This window comes from Poecile atricapillus, chromosome 28 (genome assembly GCF_030490865.1).
Source record: "Poecile atricapillus isolate bPoeAtr1 chromosome 28, bPoeAtr1.hap1, whole genome shotgun sequence".
In the NCBI taxonomy this organism is placed as follows: Eukaryota; Metazoa; Chordata; class Aves; order Passeriformes; family Paridae; genus Poecile; species Poecile atricapillus.
The window spans coordinates 668,690-694,783 of record NC_081276.1 but is presented as its reverse complement, the minus strand read 5'-3'; the positions used below and the strand labels follow the sequence as shown (position 1 = coordinate 694,783).

At 50.9% G+C, this 26,094-nt stretch overlaps 1 protein-coding gene and 2 non-coding genes across 4 annotated transcripts; 1 reads left to right on the top strand and 2 right to left on the bottom strand.

Annotated features, from left to right (window-relative positions):
- Positions 1–1,074: 1,074 nt before the first annotated feature.
- On the bottom strand, positions 1,075–20,177 carry DPP9 (dipeptidyl peptidase 9). Of its 2 annotated transcripts, XM_058858742.1 has the most exons (22): positions 20,117–20,177; positions 18,205–18,292; positions 15,692–15,794; positions 15,541–15,595; positions 12,831–12,943; positions 11,954–12,127; positions 11,384–11,552; positions 11,100–11,213; positions 10,696–10,824; positions 10,139–10,200; positions 9,522–9,622; positions 8,016–8,193; positions 7,656–7,821; positions 7,489–7,568; positions 5,564–5,716; positions 5,278–5,413; positions 4,658–4,803; positions 4,014–4,160; positions 3,722–3,874; positions 3,208–3,350; positions 2,792–2,903; positions 1,075–2,381 (listed from the first exon to the last, which is right to left on the bottom strand). In XM_058858742.1, exons 2-22 carry the CDS (start codon positions 18,258–18,260, stop codon positions 2,289–2,291), a joined length of 2,583 nt encoding a protein of 860 aa, XP_058714725.1. In that variant the 5' UTR covers positions 18,261–18,292; positions 20,117–20,177; the 3' UTR covers positions 1,075–2,288. The 2 variants fall into 2 exon arrangements, with proteins under 2 accessions (XP_058714725.1, XP_058714723.1); XM_058858740.1 differs by having other exon boundaries at positions 15,541–15,794.
- A 628-nt stretch (positions 20,178–20,805) lies between these two features.
- TRNAG-UCC (transfer RNA glycine (anticodon UCC)) lies at positions 20,806–20,877 on the top strand. The gene has a single exon. It is a non-coding gene; the product is annotated as a tRNA-Gly (tRNA).
- A 373-nt stretch (positions 20,878–21,250) lies between these two features.
- On the bottom strand, positions 21,251–21,323 carry TRNAV-CAC (transfer RNA valine (anticodon CAC)). The gene has a single exon. It is a non-coding gene; the product is annotated as a tRNA-Val (tRNA).
- Positions 21,324–26,094: the final 4,771 nt, after the last annotated feature.

The window sequence follows — 26,094 nt, the reverse complement described above, 5'->3', positions numbered from 1 at the left end:
GAGTGACTTTTCTGAGCTAATTTTGTAGCTTGAAGAGTGATTTTGTTTTAAAAATAAGTCCTCAAGAACATCTGTTCTCCCTCCACACAATCCACCTAAAAATAAAGCCCTACAGGGTGGGTTTTTGGGAGAGAAATGCCTCCCAAGCCACTCTCAAGTCCCAAATTCTTGAGGAAGAGCCGTTTTTGCCTGGTTTCCCCAACACCTGCTGCTTCCTCTGTCATTACCACTCAGGAAATTAACTCAGCTTCATCCTCCAGCTGCAAATCCTCCACCCAGAGCCACCCTGCTCCCTGTTCCCATCGCCTTCCCCGCGGGACAGCGGCTGGGGGCCTCCCACATCGTTTGTATTTCAATCTCCAACACAGCCTGTTCCATAAGGAACAGCTCCTCCTCCCAGGAGATTCCCCAGCTAATTCCTCTCAGGAGTCTCAATCCCCAAAAGAAGACGACCAGCCCCTTTTTAGGGTGCCAAACAATCCTGCAGCAAGCTGAGGGATCAGAGGAGCTGACAGATCTGCAAACTCTTGTAGACAAGAGTGTTTTAAGACATTTTAAGAAACACTCGGCTTTTTTGGGGACAGGAAAAAGCAGTTTAAAAGAAGTTTAAACTGAAGAAGTTTTGTGTTCAGATCAAGCCTCCAGCAGCACCCTCAGGGCATTAAGAGCAGGTTAATTAACAGCGGCTCCCATGGAGGAGGGCAAAGCAAGGCCGGGTTTGGGAAGCTTTGAGCTGGGAGGGCGAGCAGAGGCAGGCCCAGCTCTGCAAAAGCAGCTCCGTGAGTCCCAGAGCGGGACCAGAGCAGGTGCAGCCCCCAGTCCCACCGCAGGGAGGGAGGGAGGTGCCCACCCCAGGCTGCTGCTGCCTCGCTCAAGGTCACACAGAGCCAAGAACACAGTCCAGGGTTCCCAGCCCTCACTTGCTTGGATCACGCTTCCCCCGAGGAGCAGCAGGGATTTAATATTCTCTGCACCGCTCGGCACAGAAAGAACAGAGCACTTGGCTTTCAGCAGAGCTGCTCTGGCTGTGGCAGCAGCTGCTGCTTCCTCCCGCCCCCCAAAGCAGCCACCACGTCTCTTTCCAATATTTTAATGAGTCGCTACATCTTACACTCATAATTATAAAAGAATAAGAATCCATAAAAATATTTTCTTTTCATAATACGCACTTAAAATACTCCAGGGCAAGTCAACGTGGTTCATTTGGGTGGGTTTTGTTTGAGTTTTCGTTTTGCCCCTGGCAGAACCCTTGGCTTGAGGGGGGGATGTGCTCCCCTGAGGTGTGATTGCTCAATCCCCCTCCCCAGAACTGCAGTTCCTGTTGCCCAGGTAAATAAAAACCAGGAGAGAGCATTGCTGAGTAGACGGGCAAGGGGACCAGTCACTGACCCGCAGAGAACTGAAGCACAGCCAATTTCAGTGCACATGGGAAAGCTCGGGGATGGACAAGGGGGGGTCGGGAGGCGGCACAGAGAACGGAGGGAGGGAGGATTTGCATAAATATCATCCATCTTGTGTTGCAAAAACCCAAATGCTGCTGTGAGCTCTGGAGAGAGGCTCTGGCTGTAGCCAGCTGCCAGTGCTACCTGTTGGCACAACTCTGTGTGAGAGCGGCCATGAGAGGAAGGATCAGAGGACGCTGTTACCGGCCCCGGCCACTTCCTCCATCTGCTCTGCAAATTTAAACTGGAAAATAGATATATATATAAAAAAGACTAGTGTTGCATGCTTCTGTAGACCTCTCTTCACCTCCCAGGGCTCCAGTGTGGCAGCAAGGGCCAGGACACAGACCAGATCCCCAGGTGAGCAGTAGGTAATTCTCTCTTCCCTCACACTCCTGGCTTAAGGCAGCTTCTGATTCGGCTCTTCCGTTTCCAACACAGGCACTGAGTTCTTGCAGGTGAGAGTTTGGGAACTGCACAGGTGCAGTGGAAGGAGAAAGGGATTGGGGAGAGAGAGATGGACACAAACCTCAGCCTCAGGACACAGACCACTGTCCATTGATTCCCAGGAGAGAGGGAGTAGCAGCAAAAAAAGCATTGAACAGCCAGGCTGGAGGAGAGGAGGAGGACGAGCAGCCGAGCAGGGGCAGACCTCCAGCATGGAAAGTGAGAGAAGGTGGCACTGTCCAAAGGGAAGGTGCCCTCCAGCTTTTCCCCCTGGCCTGGGGGTACCCCCAGCCCGACGTGGGCACTCAGCCCCTTGTGCTCTGGGTTGGACGCTGCCGGGGAGCAGGAGGGCACGGGGCAGGTGAGCTGTCAGTGTCCAGTTTGCAGAGGCTCGTGCTCTCAGAGGTATTCTTGTAGAAAGTGCAGCAGCGTGATTTCGTAGTGCTCTCCTGACTCAGGGCACCGAATACTGTGTCTCTCGTTGGGGTAGATCTGTGCCGGGGCAGACACGGGGCATTGGTCACTCAGCAGGGACACAACTCCCTCCCCTCAGCCCTGCTCCCTCCAGCCAGCCTCCAGCAGGACAAAGCCGTGCCAGGGAGGGTCTGGAGCATCCCCTCCCTCACTGCAGCCTCCCAGGTGGGACAGAACAGCTCGTGGAGGAGGAAAGTTCCAGGCCCCAGGGCAGCAGCGGCCCTGCTGCACATGCCACATCTGCCAGCCATGGAACAGCCACAGTGCCACCTCCCGGCCTCCTCTCCAGTCCACGAGGTGTTCACTGCCACCAGCACCACAGCAGGATGTGGGGGAGCTGTCTCCATCTCCTCCCATCCCCACAACACACAGCAGGGAACTTTCTCCACATTTATGGAACCTTCCCTCCCCACTCCTGTCCCTCCTACCTGCAGCTGGTAAGGTTTTCCAGCCCGGATTAGCTGCGATACCAGGAAGTTGGTGTGAAAAAAGTGCACATTTTCATCCAAAAAGCCATGGAGGATCAGCAAACGGTTTGGCCTGGACATGGGGTGAGAGATAAGGAGAGAAACAGGATGAGAAACCAGATGGAAAACACGATGAGGCACCAGATAAAAGCTCTGCAGTGGGTTTGAGCGAAGAGCTGCCAGCTGGACAAGCCAAACCCAAGCAAGAGCAGTGCCAGGCCATGGCCACGGGCCTCAAACCCACCCTGGCAGGGGGCTGGGGGTGCTCTGGCTCAGCTGCTGCCGAGTTAAAGCGGATCAGAACCCCTCCATTCCTCTGGGACTGAGCAGAGGTGGCACTGAGCAGGCCCAGGAGCAGGTCTGGGGCAGGTACTCACTCGTTGGGAAGCTTTTCCACGTGCAGTGCCACCGAGCCAGCCTCGTAGCCCTGCTGGTTGTTCTCGGGGACGTCCATGTAGCGCTCGGTGTAGCCGGTGTCGTAGGCCATCCACACGGTGACAGGGGCACCTGCTATGGCAATCTGTCAAACAGAGAGGTGGCACCACACGGCCTCCATTACCGCCTGCTCAGCAGCCCAAGTGTTCCCTGCTCTCCTGGAGAGGCAGGAAAGAGCAGGCTCTGGGCTCTTCTGTCACTCAGATCAGGATTCTCCTTCAGCAATCCCACACAGAACCCAGATTCCCCCTCCTGCTGTTCCTCTTGTGGTTACAGTGGGGCAAATTCCTGCACATCAGCACTAAAAGGCCTCCCCTCTGCAAGGAGGACTTGTGAATGATCCAGAAACTGTACTGGGCACTCGGGATGGGGAACAGCACATCAGCATTTCCCTGTATGGACAGAAGCTGTGAGACCCAAGTGTCCCAAAGGTGCCAGCCCCAGGTGCAGGCTCACCTTGAAGACGTTGGGTTTACAGATGAGCCCCATGAGGGACAGAAAGCCCCCGTAGGACCAGCCGTGGATGGCGACCCGGCTCAAGTCGATGAACCCGTATTTTTCTGCTACATAATGTAAACCTTCCACCTGGTCCTCTATCTCCACCTGACCCTGAAAGGCAACGAGGAGGCTCATGTTAGCAGACTGGAAAAATTTAGAAACTTGAGGCAGGAACACTCACACAGGAAATAAGCAGCCACCACTTTTAGGAAGGACAATCAGATATTCCCCAGCATAAGGAGGACGTTACCATTTGATTTTTCAGGGCCCCTTCAAATTTGAGGCCTCGCTGGCACGATCCCCTTCCATCAATCACCACCACAGCATAGCCCAGGGATGCCAGCGTGTTCAGCCGCAGGTACTTGATGCCTTTGAAGGAGTTGTTCACCAGCTGCACCTGCACAAGGAGGGAGGAAGAGCTTCAGAGCTGAGCAGCTGCCTTCCAGTGCCTTCCTGTGTCAGTGGAGGATCCTGAGCTGGACAGCAGCCACTCCTCGAGCTATCAGAGCATGGAAATCAAAGCACACGCTGGAAAAGTCATCTGAGGTTTGAAGCAGAGGTCAAACACAGGGACAAGAGGAGTAAGTTTAGATATTAGGAGGAAGGTTTTTGCTGTAATAGTGGTGAAGCCCTAGCACAGGGTGCCCAGAGAAGCTGTGGCTGCCCCACTCCTGGAGGTATTCAAGGCCAGCCTGGACCTCTGAACAACCTGGGATAATGGAAGGTGTCCCTGCCCACGGCAGGGGTGGGACTGGATGGGCTTTAAGGTCACTCCAACCCAAACCATTCCATGATTCCGTGACATTGCTAAGTGCAAGTCTTGATGCACAACTGACAGAACTCTGCCCTGGGCAGCGGCCCCAGCCCTGAGCCCAGAAGTTCCCCAGTTATTACCTGAGGGCCTCCGTACACAAAGAGCACCGTGGGATGCTTCTTGCCAGGCTGGACATCGTGGGGTTTGTAGACCATTCCATAGAGCTCCACGTCTGACTGGGTGTGGAAGTGGAAGATCTCCGGGGGGACGTAGTCTGGGGGACAGCCTGCAGCAGGAGGGTCACACACAGTGCTGAGGAACTGAGCAGGCTCTGCTGCCACCCCCCTGAACCAGCTCTGTCCAAACCTGAGCCTGGGCAGGGCTCCTTCAACACCAAACCACACCAAGACTTAGCAAAAAAACACCTTGAAGTGTTCAAGGGCAGGTTGGACAGGGCTTGGAGCAACCTGGACTAGTGGAAGATGTACCTGTCCATAGCAGGGCATGAAAACATGAACTTTAATGTCCATTCTCACCTAAACCACTTGGTAATTCCACAGTAAAACCACATCCTTGTGGGTGTGTCATGACCTTTGCTCAATGTGTGAAACACCTCAAAAGCCCAGACAGCATTTCCTGGGCGAGTGAGAAGTATTTCCCCCACAAGGTAACACAATTCATCTTCCCTCCCCACCACTCCTGGCCACTGCTGGGAGAGCTCTGCCTGAAGGGCCCCACTGGCACCTTCTCCAGGACTTACTGGCTGCCTCCATCATGCTGGCCCAAAACTTGGGCTGCTTGTGGAGCGGGTCATCGTCGGAGCCGCTGAGCTTGTAGATGTGCACACAGGGAGGAGTGCTCACACTGCTGTAGTGGCTGATGAACATGTCAAAGTTCTGGCAGGGAACACAGGAGAGTCAGGGAACGAGGTCCTGCACTGCCCACATCTGGAGCAGTGCTCAGGACTCGTTACTGGCCACGAGTCATTGCCATTCCCAGTTAGGATCCCTGTCAGTCAGGAGATGGGAACCCAAGAAACAACAAACCTGGCTCATGGAGCAGCTGTGGGAGAAGCCTGGAGTGGTGAGGCGCATGATCTCCCCGGGAGACTCGTAGCTGACCACGTAGAGGTGGTGCTCCAGCGGGGTGTCCTTCGTGCCTTGGAAATACACCAGCTTGGTGGCCTCATTGACCCAGATCTGTGCCAGGAGAGAGGGCTCAGCGACAGGCAGGGACAAGCTCTGCTCCTCTGCCAGCCCAGAACACACACAGACCACGACAGGGCTGCTCAGGGCAGGGGCTTGAGGGGTCAGAGAACACACACAGCACATGGAGAACTGCAGACAACACAATGCAGTGACAGAGAGCAGCCCCTCAGCCTTTTTGTTAAAGGCTCAAAGCATTTGCTTATTAGTGAGCACAAAAAGCTGGGCTTTGTTCCCTGCAGGTTAAAAGGAAACCATCCTCTTGACAAGGAACATTCTGTGCTTATATGGCATCTTACAGAACCATGGAATCCTTTAGAAAATGGGAAAACCCCTCCAAGATCAACCATTAAGCCAGCAGCACCCTGTTCACCCCTAACCCACGTCCCCATGTGCCATATCCACACCTTCTGAACATTTCCAGTGGTGGTGACTCCCTGCTGCCCTGTCCCAGTGCCTGATCACCTTTCCAGTGAAGCCATTTCCCCCATCTCCAGCCTGAACCCCCTGGAGCAATGCAAGGCTGTTTCCTCTGCTCCTGTCCCTTGTTCCCTGGGAGAAGAGCCCACTCCTCACCTGGAGGAGTCTGCATGGCTGCATTATAAAGGTACAGGTACCTGCTTTCATGGTAATGAATTCCCATTTGTGGGAGGACCAGTCTAACAGCTCTCAGCACCAAACTTTGAGACACATTAAAATAGGTTTTTTACTGTCCAGATAAAGCTGTTTCTAAAAACCACCCAGTGAGGCAGGAACAGAGGCGACAGCTTTTAAATCCTGCATTGATCCAACAACAGTAACTGAACTGTTTTTCCACCTTACAGTTTCCAAATTCTATTTCTGGCTAACCTACAGTTTGAAGACCCCTGTGAACAGCAAAGGGAAAAACATATCCAACTCAATTGGCCAGGAAAACCAGGCAGAGCCCTGTGGAGCAACAAATGCATCAAAATAATTGCTGCTAACACAATTTTAGCCGTAACACATGCAGGGAAGAGCTGTGGCCAAAATCAACAGCATGTACAGTGAGAATCCACATGGGGAGGGACAGCAGGTTAATTGCAGATTGAGGAAAAGCAGCAGAAACCAAAAGCTTGGAGCTGTTGGTCTTTTAAAAAGCGAGAAGTGAAAATCCAGATTAATTGGAAATGAACAGACAAGGTCTTTATTTTGACAGAAATCACCTGGGAGTGTTAAAGATCAGACTAGGAGTTAATTCCTGAAGCAAAAATGAAACTAGGTTTCTACAAGATTAATAAAAATTCATTTCTGGCTGTTCTGCAAGCGACAACAGATACAGCTTCTCCATATTCTAAATTGCTCTATATTCCCCAGCTGCCTTCTTCCTAAAGGCTCTGCTGAGGGATCAGCTGGAGACCAAGAGTTCAGTCTGAGTGCCAGGACACATTTCCACATTGCAAGAACTCATTGGAGTTAAAATGCCTCAGCAAAGGCAGCAATCCCCAGCTTCTCCACAAAATGGTTCTTTGTTGCTCTTAAACCTCAAACTTGTGTCCTTTTTTATGGCCTGACCCACTCCTGGGATTTACCTAAGGAGCAATCCGAAGTCTGATTAAGAAGGCAATCAGATCCATGTGCACTGGCCTACAGCACTTCTGGGGAAAGCAGAGGCAGCAAAAAAAACAGCAACAAAATGAAGCTTAAGCAGTTCTAGCAGGTCCCAGGTGTAAGGGAGGGCTCAGGCCAGGAGTGGGGGCAGACAATGCAGAGCTGAGACACTGCAAGGGAATAAAAATAACCCCTACCTTGGATCCATGCCTCGCCAGCACCTCCCATTCCCCACCAGTCAGGGCAATCTCCTCCTTGATGGGACATTTGAAATCATCTACAAGAGAGACCACGAGAATAAATCCCTGTCCTCCCCAAAGGAAAGGCCAGCAGGAGGGGGAGCTCCCAGGGCTGCAGCCCTTACCCTCACTGCGGACACAGGGCTGCACCCAGTCGTGGCTGCCTGGCTTCAGGATCGCTGTCACCCTGTACAGGTGACAGAACCCTGTTTTGCACTCGTTGGCTCGGATAAAGCACAGCTCTTCCTCCTCCCCCTCCGGCTGGATGAAAGGATAGAAGATGTCATGAACCTGCCACACAAAATGAGAAACCTGTGAGTGACTGATTTGCTTTATCAAAGCCCTGATTCAACACCAAGTCTGGGACTGCTGAGTAGCAAAGCTGCTGAAGCAAGGACTTAACTGGACACCCAATCAACAGGAGATGGTTAACTGAGGGGAGGAAGGGGCAGCCTGTGTTCTGCTCCCAGCCCCGAGCCTCTTACATTTATCCACACATCAGTGGTTTCTTCATAGATCACAAATGGCTGGACATTTTCTGGCACAGTTTTGGCAAATTCAGCACGCTGCTCCTCATTTTCTGGGACTGGAATAAAGAGTGCTGGAGGCAGAAGGACTAGCTGGAGCCGCTGCTGAGGTCTGTCTAGGAACATAGCCCAGGCGCTGGGGAAAGAAGTCGGAGGTGAATGTCAGTACCACAGAACAGAGGTCCCTTTCCAACATGGAACACGCATCCCTTTCTTCCCCCCCACTGCCAGAAAGGATTTGGGCATCTGAATGCAAAGCTTTTCTCATCACTGCTGCTTTCTAATCCCCTGGAAGCTGTGCCAACACACACGTACTGCCAGACAGCTCTGGTATTTCACAGGGGTATCGCTCAGACGAGATGTCTGACAGATTTGCCAGCGCCTGTTCCAAGGGAGCACTGCTGACAGAGCCCTGTATTCCAGAATGGAACTCCTCCTTGGACACCCCTCCATCAGGAAGCACTGTCTGTGCTCCAGCTCTCCTCCAGCTCCAGTGATCACCCTCCAAGAGCTCCGTCTGCAGCCTCCTCCTCGCGCTCTGGCAGGGAGGGGCAGCCCCAGCTGGAGTGCCAGGGGAAGGAGCTGCTCCCCTGCAAGGAGAGTCCCTGGAGTGGTGCAGCACTGCAGGCTCTCAGCACGACAGATGGCAAAGCACGGCCACCCCAAGGCCTGCGAGTGCGTCCAGGGGAGTTCCACCATGAAAGACAGATTTGAAAAGAGGCAGTTCTCCCCCAGCGCCGCAGGACTGCAGGAACTGAGATATTCAGCACATTTAGATAAGCTCTGGTGCAGAACATCACAATCACCTCTGGGATTACCTGCTGGAAAGCTCTCTAAATTTCCTTTCCAGAGCAGAAAATTAATGACGAGTTACAGAATGCCACCTTCAAAGACAGCCAAGTCACCTTAACTTCATCTGCACACACACCAGTTAACAGCCAAGCAAGCTTAGGAGGGGGAAAAATTAAGAACTTTAAAATTTCAATCAGATTGGGATGAATTCCGTAACTCTTCAGACAAGACTGTGCATCCCATCTGAAGCAATCCTTCCCTCTGGACATGCTGCATGAAGGATGTGGCACCACAGACCCTGCCCCGTCCTGTGATTCAGGCTGTCATGACAAGCTGTGCCAACAAACAAAGATAAACTTGCCCACAGAACAGCCCCATTCTCAGCAGGAAACTCTGTGTTACCTGTGTTAAACACCTTCAACTCCAAAGAATTCCCCAGGATTGCCCACTTAATGTATCCACGTCATTTAACTCTGGTTGTGACAAACCCCATAGCCTGTCACTCTGCTCTGCCTCATCCCTACTTTTAGGATGTTAGGAAGCCAAATATTCATGTGCCATTTCTGGCACTCAGGGCTTTAAAACCAGGTCATGGACACAGAAGAAGCATGTTGAGGGTCTGCAACCAGAGGAGCCCTTGGGAAAGTTCTTTTGGGAGGAAAATGAACTTACTATTTGCCATCCCGGGTCCATCCAGCACGGGCAATGTACTCCACAGTGGGAAACAAGGCAGAAAAGGGCTGCACCAGCTCTTTGTCCTGAGCACACACAATCTGCAGCAAAACCAAGGCCCAACATCAAATCAGAGCACCAGAGCTCATCACCTCCTCCCAGGGAAGCTCAGGGAGATGGCAGAACAAGGAAGTTTAGCTACTGGCATCAGCAAGGGTCAGGCCAGGAGAAGCAAGCCTTGCTACAAAGAGCAGGAAGAGAAGGGGAAAACAGGCTTCAAAGCAAAATGATTTTGGCACTCAGCCACAGGAAAGGACACAGGCAGGGACTGAAGCCCCGGATTAGACCTGGCTCCAGCCCTCCTGTGTCTGCCACGGTGTAGCAGGCAAGCCCCACTGCCCCCTTCCCTCCACATTCCCAGATGAATCTCCCCCAGAATAATTCTCAGCATTTTCAAGTCTTTCTGTTTCTTGAACAAACACATAAGAGAACCAGGTACTACAAGAGAATAAAAAACTCAGACTAACACTATTTAGGATTTCTTTGTGACCTTGTTTTAATTCTAGGGAGCTTCAAAAACCCTCCTGTGCAATGTCCCTTTCTGAGTTATCACTTACCTTACCCTTGCTGTCTGTTTTAAATTCTGCCAGTTTCAATGTAATCTTGGGGTTTTTGCTGCCTGCAGAGAAGTGAAAAAACATCAAGATGATCAAGTTGAACATTCTGTGGTTACACAAAACACAGCTCCTAAAGGAGAACTGCCCTTGGTCCTACTGAAACGGTTCTGTGTGAATTTACAAATATCCAAATATGCATGTGAACAAATACCAGAGTCATTCTGGGAATGGGAACAGTTTGCTTTGCCTTCCCTAGCTGGCTGTGCATGTTCCCAGGAGGAAAAGGAAAGATGGGATTCAGAATGTATTCCACCATAAGCCATCAGATATATTCCACTTCCTCAGCAATCCTTTCATTTAGGGCTGGGATTTAAAGTTCAGCCTTTCTTGCAGCAGATTTTGGGATTGGAGAGTCAATTAGGTCTCAGCATTTACAACCAGTTTCTAACATCCCAGTAAGTGCCCAGATTAATGATGCAAAGTTTATAGCCCCAATTCCACTGCTGAGTCCAGCAGGAGTCCAGAGCTGCCTCAGCAGCCCCACGTGATTCACTCACCTGTCCTGGGGTACCGATAGGAATCTGTTTTTCTCTCCTCCAAGGCAGGTGAAGGAACATGAATTATCTCCACCTCTGACTCATCCACTTCCTCATACAAGATCCGCAGTGTTTTCAAATCCTCTGAACCTGGGACAGAGAGCAGGAATGTTTGCAACAGCATTTCCTGCTGCTTCTGCCTTGCCTGGAGCACTGGTGCAGAGGGAACACCTGTACAGCCCCAGCTCTTAGTGACCACCTGCAAACACTGCACAATTATAATCCTCTCAGTGCTTTGTTCCTTCAGGTGATCTCCCCAGGAACAGCCCAAACCCAGGCCAAAGGAAAATCATGCTCAGAAACTCATTCCTAGCAGGAGGCAGCAGTCACAGCACCAGGATTTGATGAGTAGAACAGTGACTGACCTTCTGTGGAAGCTGTGGGACACCACCAATAGCCCGTGAACCGATCAAACTCCTCCTGAATGACAAAAGTGGCTACTCCAGCAGACTTGGGGTCATCCAGAACATTGGATAAGCCTGGAGAGGAACAAAGACGAGACAGCATTTGCATTTTGCATTTACAGCTCCTTGGAAAATGCTGACCCAAAAGACAAATGCACTTGTAAGAAATAAAGCAGGAATGTGGGTATTGCAGGCCAGATACCTGAGCAGGAATTCCCTTCTGGGGCTGCAGGAAGCCTCGTTACCTTTATGGCAGTACGTCATCCGCCTCTCCTCGCCCGTCTCGATGTTTGCCACCCACAGGTCGTTGTTGTTAATGAAGGAGAAGAAGGCTGGGTCAGCAGGGCAGATTTTGGGATCCATCCGTGGCCCCGTGCACTGAGTCTTGATCTCCAGAGGTTTCATTGGAGACACCTATGGCAAGAGACACACACAGAGCTGGGTGCCACATCAGCTCCCAGAGCTGGGAGTGCTCACTGGAGAAGAGAAGTATCTTGCAGTGCATGAAGGGGCTCCAGGAGAACCTCCCTGTGAGGAAGGTGAGGCCCTGGCACAGGTGCCCAGAGCAGCTGGGGCTGCCCCTGGGTCCCTGGCAGTGCCCAAGGCCAGGCTGGACACTGGGACTGGGAGCACCTGGGACAGTGGAAGGTGTCCCTGCTCATGGCAGGGTGTGCCACTGGGATGGGCTTCAAGGTCCCTTCCACCCCAGTCCAGCCTGGGATTCCACATGCAGCCATCTCCAATCCAAACCATCCAGCCCCTTTGAGGTGACATCCCTCAGGATGTTACCTGCAGGAAATCCCTGGCAGACTCACCATGAACCCATTCTTGCCCCCATCTCGACAGTGGAAGAGGCTGTTGCTGGCCTGGAAGAGGAACAGGCCACTCTCACTGTGGAAATCATAAGATGTTATCCCAAAGACACCCAGTCTCTTGCGCTCCCTCAGGAGCTCCTCCTCTCTGGAATACATCCCGTGGTGAGGGGTTGCCTAGAATTGAAGGAAAGGAATATCTGAAAGGATTTGCAAGGAGAGGAACATTCACAGGAGTGCTCTGAGCCTGTCACAACAGCCCAGCTCAAACAGGCAGCAGTGTCAGGGTACAGGTCCCCAATTCCTGCACTGCAGGCTACAGCTGTGGGTCCAGGAGGCCTAAACCCACCACACCCCCCAAACTCCCCTCTGCAGGAGGGCCGAGCTGTGAATCTCTCAGTTCTGCAGTTGGCACTTCAGCATGAACTGAGAACAGCTATGCTTGCTCTGCTTATGCAAATCAGATGTAACCAATTAACTTAATGACGTTATCTGCAGCCTTCACAAACAGTTTCCATGTCAGACACTGCAAACAAAAGTTCTTCCGGGATCTTGAATTACCCTGGAGAGAACTCGCAGCCCAAATGGGGTCAAGACAGATAAATTCTGTTCCACCAGGAACTTTTTAAGGAGGGGAGAAAAGACCAACACCCTTCGATGCTGTCAGTGACAAAGGACATGAAGATACTGAAACCAGGGAGGGGAAAATTCCCTCCCTTTCTGGTGCACTCACAACAGTGTAAGGCAGAAGCAGCAATTTAAACTCAACTTTTCCAACATTTTGAAAGCAGGAAGGATGCCAGACACCACACAAATGTCCCCACCACAGCAGCCCCACAGCATCACCCAGTTTCCCCAGGCTCTTCCCACCCTGGCTTACCTGAAAGTGATCCAGCATCTGTTTCCAGGACAAGAGCAGCAAAGCCTCCTTCCGTACCTTTTTGGGAATCTCTGAGTAAAGAAGGGAATTCTCTCTGCTACCATATGGCATTCCTATTAGGAGGACAAAAGCATCATCCTGCTTAAGATGAGTTAGCCAGGACAAAGAGGCCCACAAACAAATTCAAACAGAAGTTTGGAAACAGAGGGGCTGGGGCTGCCCAGAGACCTTCACCCACTTTCCTTCCCAGATCAATCCCAGAATAACATCTAAACCATTTAGATATTCATTTGCTTGGAATTTTCCTAGGCAAGATTTAATACTCCAACTCTCCAGAATGTATTAGGTCCAATTTTCCCCTCTGTGCCTGTATCCATGCCCCAGATCCACTCTAAGAGCACCACTCCCTGAACGGGTGACTCAACATTACTCTCCACATTTCTCATACAGAAATTTGCTACAGGGACTTGGTTCAGGCCAAGGCAGCAGCTTGCAAGGGGGGAAGGAAAAGCTTGGAAGCTCCAGAGAGCCCATTCAAATGTGAAACAGTATCCTACAGAGTCAAAAGACCTTGTCATTTTACATAAGCCTTTGACTGTGGTTATCAAATGAGCTCCTGGCCTTTATCCAACTTCCAAAACAACCATCAAATATCCTGACACGTGATTTTGACAGTTTCCACAAAAACAAAGACCGTGAACTTGCCCTCTGCTTATGCTGCAGAGACTCCCTGGATCAGAAATTCACACAGGGATATGTGCCCTGATACTGCCTACTCTGCACATGTTCTGGGCAGAACAGAGAGATTTCTGAGCTGGCTGACCCAGCAGTAGTTACTTCAAATTAAAGCTGAAATATTAATAAGTGCTCGGGAAGCAGAGCAATATGTGAGGATCTAATCCTCAGAGATCCAGGAACACCAAAGTGCTGAGCATGTGGTGTTTAACATAAGCAGCATCTGCCACCATACAACATAAAAAACTCTGTGGGGATGGCCCCGGAATGATTGAAGATGGCCATACAGAAAAAACTGCAGAGGGGAACAAATGACTCTGGATACAAAAATCTGACACTCAGGCAACTGTGACCTGGACTTCCCCTTATGCTAGAACTTTCTCCAATGATCTCAGGCTGACTACAATCAACTGGCATTTACAAGGAAAATATTGCCTTCCTCCCCAAAAGACAGTTTACTTTGCTTCCAAGTGAAATATTCAACCCTACAGTAAAGTTCATCAGGAGTCTCCATCCACTCCTCAGTTTCATTTAAACACTTTAAAATGTTACTTGATGCTGGGGCAGTAACAGCCCACTGAGTTAAACACTTTGAACTTACAGGCTGCCCAGAGAAGCTGTGGCTGCCCCATCCCTGGGAGTGTCCATAATTATGGCAAAAGAATCAGCATTTAAATCAGAATTTACCCTTTATTAGGGACATCTGAGCAGAGGTACCCTGGGATTACCTGGCTGATGCTGATCTTAACTGAGGGATTAATCTGCTCTAAGCCCTGTATGATTCCTTAAGGAAGGAAGCACTGAAAAGGCACTCGTGTATCCTCGTTCCTGGTTCTGGCTCCTGGAACAGTCACACCCTGGCAGAACACCAACCACCCAGTAGCTGGTTTGGTTGCCATTTCATACAACAGAACATTAAAAAACTTAAAATTAGCCACTTAGCTCTTTAATCATCCAGATCAAAACCAGTATCAAAGTGAACTGGAAATACATTCAGCTTTAAATCAAGCCTCACTGCTCAGACTTGACAAGAAAAATATGCCAGCTCTGGATCCTGCCCTTCAGAACAGCACTTGTGTCCCAAGAATTTATGAGAACTACACAAATCAAGTCACTGGCACACAGGAGCTGCTTAGTGACAAAACAAATGAGTCCCTCAAATCCAGCATCTTACAGTGACCTACACTCAAATCTGGAAAGAAGAGGAGGAACAGCAGGGTCAGTTCAGGGCAGCAGTCACTGCACAGAGTTGCATATCCGGCAATTTTTGTACTGGCCCAGTAACGATCAGCTCATGCCCCAAAGCACAACAAATTCTTTATAGTCTATAAAGCTTCCCATGTTACCAGCCACAAAATTATCCAGTTACTAAAATCCAAAAACTGTCACTAATTACACCATGGCTCCATCTGTAAAAAGGGACCTGTACAACACGGAATTCTGCTTTGAGTCCCACTGAAGGAAAGGGATATTTCCCTGTAAATGCCAGGAACAGCTCATTCCCACCTCAATTTTCTTCCCTGCTCTTGAAATCATTCTATCTTCATGACACTTAATAAAGCAGGAGACACCACCACCCTGCCATTAATATGTTGCAACATATAATTAGTCATTACTGACAGCAAATTTCTTGGAAAGTCAGTCTGGTTAACGAAGCAAGTAAATCCCATTTGTCCCAAGCTACAGAGGCACGAGGCAGTCCTGAGCATGAGGAACATCCCTTCTCCTGCCCCATCCCCTGCGTGACAAAGGACACAGAAGTGCTGGCTGGCCAACACTTCCCCTTGTCACAGCTGATCCCTGGCACTGGGGAGTCCCTGCTCAGTCCCAGGTTTGTGGAAGATCCGGCAAGCCTTGAGCCACGTTACCCAATCTCAGTTCCCCAGCCCACAGAGGGAGATCCCTCCCATCCCTTCCCCTGCCTGTTGAGTTTGGAAGAGCCCCGTGCTCCCCCGGATGCCGGCACGAGGCTTACCCAGGTAATAGAGGCGGTGCGAGTGCGGGCTGGACTCCTCTGTTTTCCGGACAAACTGGAAATCATGGGGAGCTTTGTTCACTATCATGCCCGAGTACTTCCTGCTGCTGTGAATAATGTCACGCAGCCCATCCCAAGAATGCTTTTGCACCTGGAATTGGGAAGGCACATCCTCCATCTCGACCACCTCAGAGCTGTCCGAGAGCGTGTCCACTGCAGTCATCCTCGCTTCCCCTTCAGAACTGGGCAAAAAACTGAGGGAGGAGTAGAGGGAGAGAATTAAGCCTTAAAATCAAGCAGGTGCACCTTAAACTACAGATCCTGGGATTCTCTGCACTCGAGGATTAAATTTTAAACATATTGAAAGGAAAAGTCCATCTCCCATCCCATATGGAATCCTGTAAATGACCTCAGAAAACTCCCTCTCCCTGGGCTGGCTCTAGGAATGAGCTGTTAAAGGAAGCACAAGCAGCAGATTCTGGTGCAGACAGCAAGCAGGTTGACTCAAAGGAAAACCACTCCAGGAATCCAGATGAATATGTCATCAAAGCTATGATCTATCATAAATGCACATAAACTCCTGCCCTGTGAGACCACAGAAGTGGAATTCCCCTCTATCCCAAAGGAAAACCTGGCCATTGGGGAGAGAGGTTCAAACTCAAGCACAACAACTGACTTACCTGAGGAGATACTGAGGCCAGGAACGAAGCAAGAGAGATGGGAAAACAGGAAGAGAAAGTGCAACTGCTTTGCTAAGAGAGAGAAGGCAGCAGGAGCAGACCCTGGTTGTATCCTAAGAAACGTGGCACACATTCCTCAGAGATTTCCAAGTGAGCAGGTGTGGAATAAGAGGACAAGAACCACCTCCACATTAACACAAATTTTAATTTGAGGTGAGGTGAACCCACAGACTTGCCCAAGGTCAGTGATGTCATCCACTGCAAAGCAGGAATGAGCTGAGGACTAGGGAAACCTGTTTCTGACACCCCACTTGAGAGGCAGGATGGCCCCCCAAGAGGACACGTGAGGGGTTTTGGAGGTACCTGAAAGAATGTTACAGAGAATTTCAGAAAAACTTCAGCTTACTGGAGAATTTTGCTCCAAGGAGACAGAATCAGCCTTGTGCAAGGGCTGAAAATGTAACATCTCCTCAGACTCCTAAGTCCCTAAATTGTACAAAATGTGCCAAAAGTAACACAAGAACAAAGTCCCAAAATAATTCCCTAGGTACTCCTGGTACCTACTGCCCAGCAGTAAATCCACAGCTTGAAAATGGATAAAGAGGAGTATTTTCCAATCAAAGGCAGGCAGGAAGCCCAAGTGAAACCACAAAAGAGAACATGATGGGATGTCACACAGACTGTGTGTTTTGTGGCCTCTGCCTGTATCCAGACTCTCCACTGCAGCAGCCAAAATCACAGCTGAAGGCAGAAGTGCTGCCTGTCAGAAACACAAGACAGGAAGACCATGAAAATCCATAAACTGAGTGGAATTCTCCCAACCCCATCCCACTGCAGATCAACTCAGCCAGTCAAATACTCTGGCTTTAGCTCACAAAGCCTGGCCCTTGGGTTACTCTCACCCAGCTGATGAATCCATTTCACTCAGCCAGGCTGGCTCATCACAAATGAAAGCTTAACCTTTAAAACCAGTCCACAAATGTGATACTGGTACCTGTCCCCAGCTGAACTGGAGCCTGGAGGCCCTTCCAAACTATACTGCCATGATTTTATCATGTGAACAGCACAGCTCTAAGCTTGGCACTGTTCTCATCCTGGTGATTTGGACACGAGAATGGAGTAGGGAAGTGGGATAAGCAAAGCAGCCACAAACTGAGGTGAGAGTGTTGGGAATTACCACTGGCATTGCTGGAACCTGGTGGACTCTCACAAAATCACAGAATAGTTTGAACTGGAAGTGACCTTAAAGATCATCTAATTCTAAACCCCTGCCATGGGCAGGGACACCTCGCACTAGAAGGGAAAAAAAACCCTAAAACTTAGGTCCTGGCATGATAGAGAGTAAAAGGAAACTCAGATTTCTGCCTTTGTCACTACAGCCACCTCTGGAAAAAGACGTAGTCAATATTTGGCAACACTGCATGTGTAAGTAAACAAACACAAGGAGTAACTTATCTCAGGGTAGATTTTGGGATTACATTACTCAGACGTGAGCTGGATCAAGACACCAGTTATTAACCATCTCAAGGCAGCAATAACAGCATCCAAGATTTCCACCTTGCTGGAGAAGCCCTGTCCCTTCCGCCCCACGCTGAGGCAGGGACTGAGATGACTCAGAGCTGTTGCAGGAACACTGCTCTCTCCACTCCCAAAAACATGGAGCTGCCCCTTGGGGGTCTTTTAATGCCATTTGTGCCCTGTCAGGTGAGGTGGGTGAGCCAAGCCCTCCTCTGGGGGAAGGTGTTAGTCTGGAGGGGACAACAAGCACAGGTGGGAAATCAGAACCCGGAAAAAACTGTAAAGCTCGATATTGGAAGTGAGTGAAAGAAGTTATTGTCCTGAGTCACTTCCTGACTCACAGATCCTGACACAGAGCTCCCTGGGCAGGACTGTACAGATGGGATTTCTCAGAGCCCTCTCGGTGCAGAGGTGATTGCTGCTCTGTCCCACAGCACACAGAGTCCCCGCAGGGACCTGGACGTACCTTCTCCAACTTCCTGCAGTCTCGTTTTCCAGACGAACCCTCTTTATCTTCTGCATTAACTACTCAGAGAGCTGGGCAGGACAGGAAACTGGGGAGGAAGAGGGGAGAAAGGAGATTTCATACAACTGCTGGATAAAATCACCTTTCACAGGTCACATTTCCAGCTGAGCGGGGAGGAATAAATAAATCCTTGGGTTTCGTTCCTTGGTCCAAATCTGTTCTGTCAGCACAGCCTGGATTTGAACAGCCCTGATAAATCTGAGAGACTTCATCTGAATGAGGATCAGTGAACTCTGGGGTGTGCCTTGCTCTTCCCCAGAAAATTCTTCATAAAATCCAAGAATCTTGAGTACTGAACCTTTCCGTCATCCCCTTTCCAAAATCTTGGAATTCTTGCAAGTATCAGGTACTAAAAACTGATAAAACAGACATCTGGTCCATACACTTAAGAGGGAAGAGTCAAACAAAGGATACACCATAAGGAGCCAGCCAGAGGGTCACAGTCCCACCTGGGACATAAAAAACACATTTATCTTCCAAGCCTGAATAATGCTTCCCTGTGCTTCAGCCTGCTGCCACGAGGAACCCTGGCTCCCACACCAATCTGTTCTCCAGGAGCACAGGAAGGTGCTTCACTGCCATCCCCTCTCCCCAAGTACAAAGATCTTTAGCTCTGAATCACAGACACACTCAAGACCCACCAGCGCCTTTTGTCAAGGCTCCTGCTCTCCCCAAACAGCCATTTCTCCACCAAAAACGCATTCACAGGGGACCAGGAGAGACAAAGCATCACAAAGAAACTCCTCCGCTGCAGAGGAGAGCAGAGAGGGAGGAAGCAGCCGCATTCAGCAATTTCAGGGCAGTTTTTGATGCAGGCATGAAGGACAGCAGGAGCGATGCTCAGGAATGCTGAGTAACCTGGTCTGATCTCCCAGCTGACCCTGCCTAGAGCAGGGGGCTGGACCAGAGACTTCCTGAGGTCCTGCCAGGCTCGACTGCTCTGTGATTTTAATGATTCTGAGGAACATCTTAACCCTCATTGCACCCAGCACAGATCGCTCATTTTGCACGGGGAAGGAACAGTAAAATCTTGAACCAGGAGAAAAAAAAAAGAAACTGAGAAAAATAGACAAAAGAGATCAGGAACCAGCGTGAATCATTCGGGAAGAGCCAATGGAACACAGGAACAGAGTCACCTACAGGAGCCCTTACAACGTGTCCCTGTCGTGGCCGGGAGCGTTAAGATCTCCAAAAATTCAAGCAGCTGAGAGTGGGATAAACCTGTGGGGATTTCTCCAGAGAGGGATGAGCTCTGGCAAAGGCTGCCAGCAGCCCGTGTCCCTGTGCAGCTCTCGCCGGGAACTCTGCCCTTGGTGCAGAGGAAAGGCCGGGATCTGGGATACAGGAGAGGGGGAATCCCCGGGGATGGAGCATCCTGTGCCCCTCATCTCCCTCGCTGCTGCAGACGGCTCCTTCCCGTGCAGGAGGAGCGAGCGGCCCCTCACCCGCCTGGGCTGGCCAGGGCTGCTGGGGGGGACACGGGACCCCCCTCCAAGGGCAGGGGCTCCCACATCACCCCATCCACGGGCAGCATATGCGGGAGTGAACTGCAAACGAGTCCCTGAGGGCCAGGCCCGGGGACGAACCCGGGCGAGCAAACGCCCCCCGGGGCAAGGAGAGGCGGCTCCCATCCCTGGAGAGGAGGGAGCCCACGGGAGGGGGCAAACACCGCACCCCCGGCCCCTCGGGCACCCCCAGCCCAGGGCAGCGGGGATGCGGCCCACGGAGCGGGCAAACGTCCCCCCGCCCGGCCCAGCCGCCCCTCACAGGCGTGGGCCCCACCCAGCCCAGCCCTGCCCGTCCCAGGGCGGGACCCCCCGTCCCCGCCATCCCCCCTCCCCTCCTCACTCACCGCGGGGCGCGGCGACCTCCCCGTGCCGGGCGGGGGTGGGGGCGGCTCCTGCGCGGGAGGGAGGGCGGGGGAGGGAGGGGGCGGCGGCGGCTCCGTCAGTGCCGCTCCATGTCCCGGGCGCGGGGCAGCCCCGGAAACGGGGGCGCGGGGGCGGCGGCGGCCACGGCGCGACCTCTCACCCGGCGGCGGAAGTGGCGGGAGCGCGCGCGCGGCGGGAGCGCGCCCGGGCCTCACGGGAAGAACCACTGCCTCTGGCGGGCGGATGAGATGCCTGCGGGAGTACGGAGCTATCAGAAAAATCACACAGAATAGATTAGGTGTTGGAAAAGACCTCTGAGGTCACCGAGTCCAACCTGTGACCGATAGTCACCTTGTCATCCAGATCGCGGAGCTAAATCTGTCCTTAAACACCTCCAGGGACGGTGAGTTTGCCGCCTCCCTGGGCAGTCCCTTCCAATGTCTTCATGGAGAGGGTGGGCACAGAGAGAATTGAGGCTGATACAGGATAAAAAAAGTAAGGAGAGAAGATTCTTCCTCGCCCTCAGAGATGGGCCCCTAGTTCAGCATTCACTGGGGCGGCTGTGGAGCTATGATCGTCTTTCCTTGTGCTTTATCTCTTGTTCCGGGAGAATGGTTGTATCGGGCTGGGTGATGTTGCTGAGGGAAGCCGGGAATGGCTGTATCAGCGGGCGTTGGTGGTATAGTGGTTAGCATAGCTGCCTTCCAAGCAGTTGACCCGGGTTCGATTCCCGGCCAACGCAAGTTCGCTTTTTTTCCTTCCTCGTATTATTTTCTTTTTTTTCCTCCCGTTTCTCGCCGATCCGAACCGAATTGAGATGCACCGGCACGCGGAGCGCCCGCCCGGCTGCGCTTTACCCGCTTGAGCCCTGGCGGGAGTCGGGCGCTGCTCAGTGATGGGACTTCCCTTCCCAACCGGCGATGGAGGCCCCGAGTTGTCAGGAGACGGCGGGGAAACAAACAAACAAACAAACAAACAAACAAACAAATAAATCTTAATTAAAAACAAAGCAAAACAAAACAAAACAAAACAAAAAACCACACACAAAAAACCCCCCAAAACTACAAAGAAAGAAAACTGCACAAAAAAGCACCTCAAAATATGGAAAAACTAGGTGTTTCCGCCCGGGATCGAACCGGGGACCTTTCGCGTGTGAGGCGAACGTGATAACCGCTACACTACGGAAACCCGCTGTGGGAGCAGTCGCCGGGTGATTGCCCATGTTCCCGCCACGGCGGCTGTGGGGACGCAGCCCTCCCTCACGGCAACCTCAAAATAAACCTCCCGCAAACCCCTGGAAGGGCCGCGCGGGACTTCCAGTGATTATCATCAATGACTAATTTGAGTTCCCAGAGACCCGCTGGTCTCAGGAGACAGCTGAGGTGCGTGTCCTGGGCGGCGTTTTGGGGGTCCCCTCAGAGACGACACAGCTCTACGGGGAGGTTCCCGCTGAGGGGGCGCAGGACGCTGCTGGAAAAATCTCTTTTCCCTAAGGCAGCTGCCAGCAGATGTCGGTAGAATAGTGGCGACAGGGAGTGGAGCTCTCTGGAGAGCCGCCCGGGAGGGACAGGATCCGCCTGGCCCAGGGGACAGGGGCTGGAAGAGGAACGGCCCCCAGGCCTGACTGGTTTGAATTGGAAGGACTAAATCTCATCTCATTCCACCCCCTGCCATGGGGAGGGACACCTTCCACTGTCACAGGATTCTCCAAATCCCGTTCAGCCTGGCCTTGGACACTTCCAGGGATCCAGGGACAGCCACAGCTGCTCTGGGAATTCCATTCCAGGGCCTCAACACCCTCAGTCAAGAGCCGGCATTCCCAGATAGTTCTAAGTTTGTTCCTCTTACCCTACTGAAATGTTAACAACTTACTTAATGGCAATCTTTCTCTTTTTGGTAAAACCTCAGCCCTTGGAATCAGGTGGTAACATGAGAATTATGTTTTCCTGTTTTCTTTTCTTTGTTGAAGTGTATTTTATGCTCTGCTGGCTGCAGAGAAAAGCTTAGAAGGGAGAAATTAATCATAAATCCAGATAAAAGCAAAAAGAACCTCACTTTTAGTAACACTTGCTCTTAATAAAATCTACTTTTAATTTTACAATTTCATTTTACAGTTTTGTAGCCGGTCTTTTTATTTGGGGCCAAAAGGGGTAGAGAAGAGGTTGTCACATGTCCTTTAACTTCAGGGCTTGCCAGTGCTTTATCCTGATCTATGATAAGGATTATAATGTTACATCCAAGTCCGTGACAAACCCAGTGTCTTGGGACTTGTTTGCTTCGTGTTGTTGTTAAACATCCTGGAATGAAATCCTTTTTGTCTGTAGCTGGCAGAGCTGCAGAGAGGACTGGTCACGGCCTTTGCACTGAGCATCAGCTGAGTGTGCTGGGGCAGAGCTGATCAATAGCTGGGGGCAAGGTCCCCTCTCCCTCGAGCAGGGAGAAGTGGATCTGTGAGTGACCCAAGACCATCCATGGAAAGATTCAAACGCCTTGGGTTTTGTTTTCTTCTGCAGCCCTCTTTCAGCCTGGTGATGGGTGGAGAGATGAGCCGCAGAACAGACAGCTCCAGGGAGGAAGCTCTTGGAAGGTACCTGTGCGAGGCAGAGGGAGGAATTCCATGAAAGATGTCGTGCTGTCGGTGTGAACTCCCAAACCCCCCTGGATCCCGCAGTGGTGCCTGGTTCTGGTAGCGCTGGGCTCTGGGAGCCCTGGGACACACCGAGTCGTGGGCTCTGGATGCTCCTTGAGTGGGCAGCGCTGGCTATGGGGGCCCAGACAAAGCCTCCTCTTCCCGCTGGTTCCTGCTTGCTGGAATGGCTCCCGAGGATGTTCTGGCTTTTCTGACAGAGATCCATTGTCAGAGACGGCCCAAACTTTGCCCACAGGACAAAGATCCCGCAGCATTCTCTCTTCCAGCCCCTGACCCATCCCACTTCTTCCGCTCCCAGCACTTCCACCCATGTGGCACCGCTGGGTTTGGGAGCTGAGTGTGCCTCACCCCCTCCCCGCGGACGGTCCGCAGAGCACGGGAAAGGACTGTGCCAGGGAAAAAAGAACCCGGGGGCTCATTTGGAGGTGAAGGCTGGATATTCTCCTCTATTATCACCAGCATCTGCCCTTTCTGAGCGAGGAGCCCTCCCCCAGCTCTCACCAGCGGCCGTGCTCGGCTTTGTTTCCCTGACACGCTGCGCTGGTTGCACAGTCCCATTCTCCCCTTTTCCTCCCTCCACTCCCAAAGCCTGCGTGGCAGTTCCAAGAGGGGAGCTGGAAGCACCGTGGAGCAGGAGAGCTGACAATCAGGGCCGGGAGACAACGCCGCGGTGCACAATACCCCCCCAATTAGCCATTCATTTCTTCTGCCTCTGAAATGGGGAGCACAGCCCTTGTGCTGGGAGATAAAACAAGAACGGCTTCAATAGCACTGATTTAAATTAGGTCAGGCTGGCTTTTGTGTGGCAGGGACCACACAATAGCTGTCACACGACGGTGGAGGGGAGCAGCATAAAGGAAAAGAGGCCAAGCAAGTGGCACAGATGCTGGGAGTTGGTGGGTGCTGGGACATCGCGGGGTGTGTGCGTGGGGATAGTGGAGGGGCAGACACTCGAGCAGCACGTGATGCTGAGGCATAAAAGGGGTGGCTTGGGCAGCAGGGGACAGAGGGGTCACACACTGCCTGGGCAGAAACAAGCTCTGCCACACCACAGCCATGTGCCCCCGGGAAATTGGTCTTTAACCATAACTGGTTGTGAGACAAAGGGGTGACAAGTTTTGGACTCCTCAGGTCAAGAAGGATATTGAGGGGCAGGAGTGTGTCCAGGGAAGGGAACAGAGCTGAGGAGCAGCTGAGGGAGCTGAGAGGGCTCAGCCTGGAGGAAAGGACGCTCAGGAGAAACCTTCTCTATTGTTGGGATGTCCTGTGCAGGGCCTGGAGTTGGACTGATGGTCCTTGGGGGACCCTTCCAGCTCGGGGTATTCCATGATTCCATGACCTGTGTTGCAATCCCCAGCATTGCCCAGTTTCCTTTCCCTCTTAAATTCCCCAAAAGTCCATGCCTGGCCTGAACAGCTGGTGTGCTGTGAAATCCTGCACTGGCTTCTTTAGGGATGGGTGAATTTGGGGAAATATCAGCAACTCCCTCAAAATGATCTGTTAACTCAGGTTCTCAAAGCCATTAGAGAGAGGTCCTGGGGAGAGTTTTCTCAGAGGATGTGAGCACTGCAGCCTCGTCCCAGTTCTCCCCCCAGTTTCATTAATATCCTTATTGCTGTTTTTACAGTGGCAATGCAGATGTTCCTGTTTATCTGGCCATTGGAGGACATGAGAGCAATGTGCTCAGAGCTATCAAGAACCTGATCTTTTCAGCAAGCTGTTGTCATGTCTAAATTAATTTATCCAGGTAAATCCATATGCAAAGGAAGGGCAGGTAAGTTTAAAAATAAGAGTCCATTTCAAGTCTCCCAGGAATAAATGAATGGTCTTTTGTGCCCCAGACTGGGCTTTTATAGGTATCACTACTGCTACAGCTGGGCCAAAAACCAGTGGGGGAAATTGTGGGTGTGGAAAAGATGAAAGACATAATCAGCCACTTAATTCAGTCTTTTTGGAGGGACAGCTTAATATTCTTTTGCAGTTGCAAGAAAAAGCTGTAAACAACAACAACAAAATACTTTAAAAAATGTTCATTGTATTACAAAGTTATAATTTGCATGCTAAAATTGCAAGTGTTATCATTTCTACTACTAACAGTAAAAAAGTAGGTGAGCCAAAGCACTGAGTGTGCCAGCCAGTGCCAAAAGGAGGAAACTAGGTTAAGCTGAAGTATCAGTTGTTCCTATTCCCCTTCATTTGTTTGTTCACACATGAATAATTTTTTAAAATTTATTTATTTATTTTTTTAAAATACAAGACAGCTTAGAGCTACTCTGGGCCATCAGCTACAATGGCCTACATAATTCCCAGGCTGATTTAAACACACTGCTTCCCATGGGCACACACAGGCAGAGGAATATTCAGTGGCCACCAGCTGATATTGGAAAGACAGGCACTAAAAATAAGTTGTCCTTTTTTAACAGTAAGTGTAATTAAGCACTGAAATAGTGCCTGTTGTAGGGAGGTGGCCCCGAAGGCACGGAGCCAAAGCAAGACATGTTGTTAAAAGGTATGTTGCCTTCAGCAGATGGTCAGAGCTCTGATGCATGAAGCACCCAGTGAAATTATCCACCCAATTCCTGTAGGAAGCCTGTCTGGAGCAACTGTTACAGCCCTAATTTCTCTGAAAATACAAATACATGGTTGCTAGTTTTCACTGCTTTACAGCTATACTATTTGGTGTATTTTTAGCCGTTCAGTTGTGAGAACACAACGAAAACAGCATCAGCCCACTTTGGTTTGCATTATGATTTACTTTCTAAAGCCCACACTGCAGTGGAGACTGGAGGGGCCCAGGTACCAAAAGCAGTTTAACTGTGGTAGCACAAAAATGTGTTGTCTGTCAGGGGAGGGTTAGGTGAAATATTAGGAAAAGATAAGATATAAAGATATAAAGATATAAAGATATAAAGATATAAAGATATAAAGATATAAAGATATAAAGATATAAAGATACAAAGATATAAAGATATAAAGATATAAAGCACCCAGAGGGTGCTGGGGCACTGCCCAGGCTCCCCAGGGAATGGGCACAGCCACAAGGCTGCCAAGTTCCAGGAGCACTGGGACAGCACCCTGTCCCTGCACGTGGGGTGACCTAGAGGCAGAAGAGGCAGGAGTCCAGCTCTTGTGGTGTGATCATTGTGGGTTCCAAACAAGAAGACATGAAAGTTATATCTGATCATGTTATTAGTGCACACATCTGTACATGTAAATAAATCAGAATGTACAATTATGTGTATATAGGTAGAGATTGTTATTCTCCAGCAAACGGCATCATCTGGGATGCTCCTGAGTTGTGACTGTGTA

What these genes read in the sequence shown, in the direction of transcription:
- DPP9 (XM_058858740.1), bottom strand. Translation starts at nt 18,260, where the DNA reads ATGCAGAAGATAAAGAGGGTTCGTCTGGAAAACGAGACTGCAGGAAGT. An exon ending in GTAAACCCAACGTCTTCAAG is followed by an intron (nt 3,351 to 3,721) that starts GTGAGCCTGCAC and finishes TCTGTTTGACAG; the next exon opens with ATTGCCATAGCAGGTGCCCC. An exon ending in GAAAACCTTACCAGCTGCAG is followed by an intron (nt 2,382 to 2,791) that starts GTAGGAGGGACA and finishes GCCCCGGCACAG; the next exon opens with ATCTACCCCAACGAGAGACA.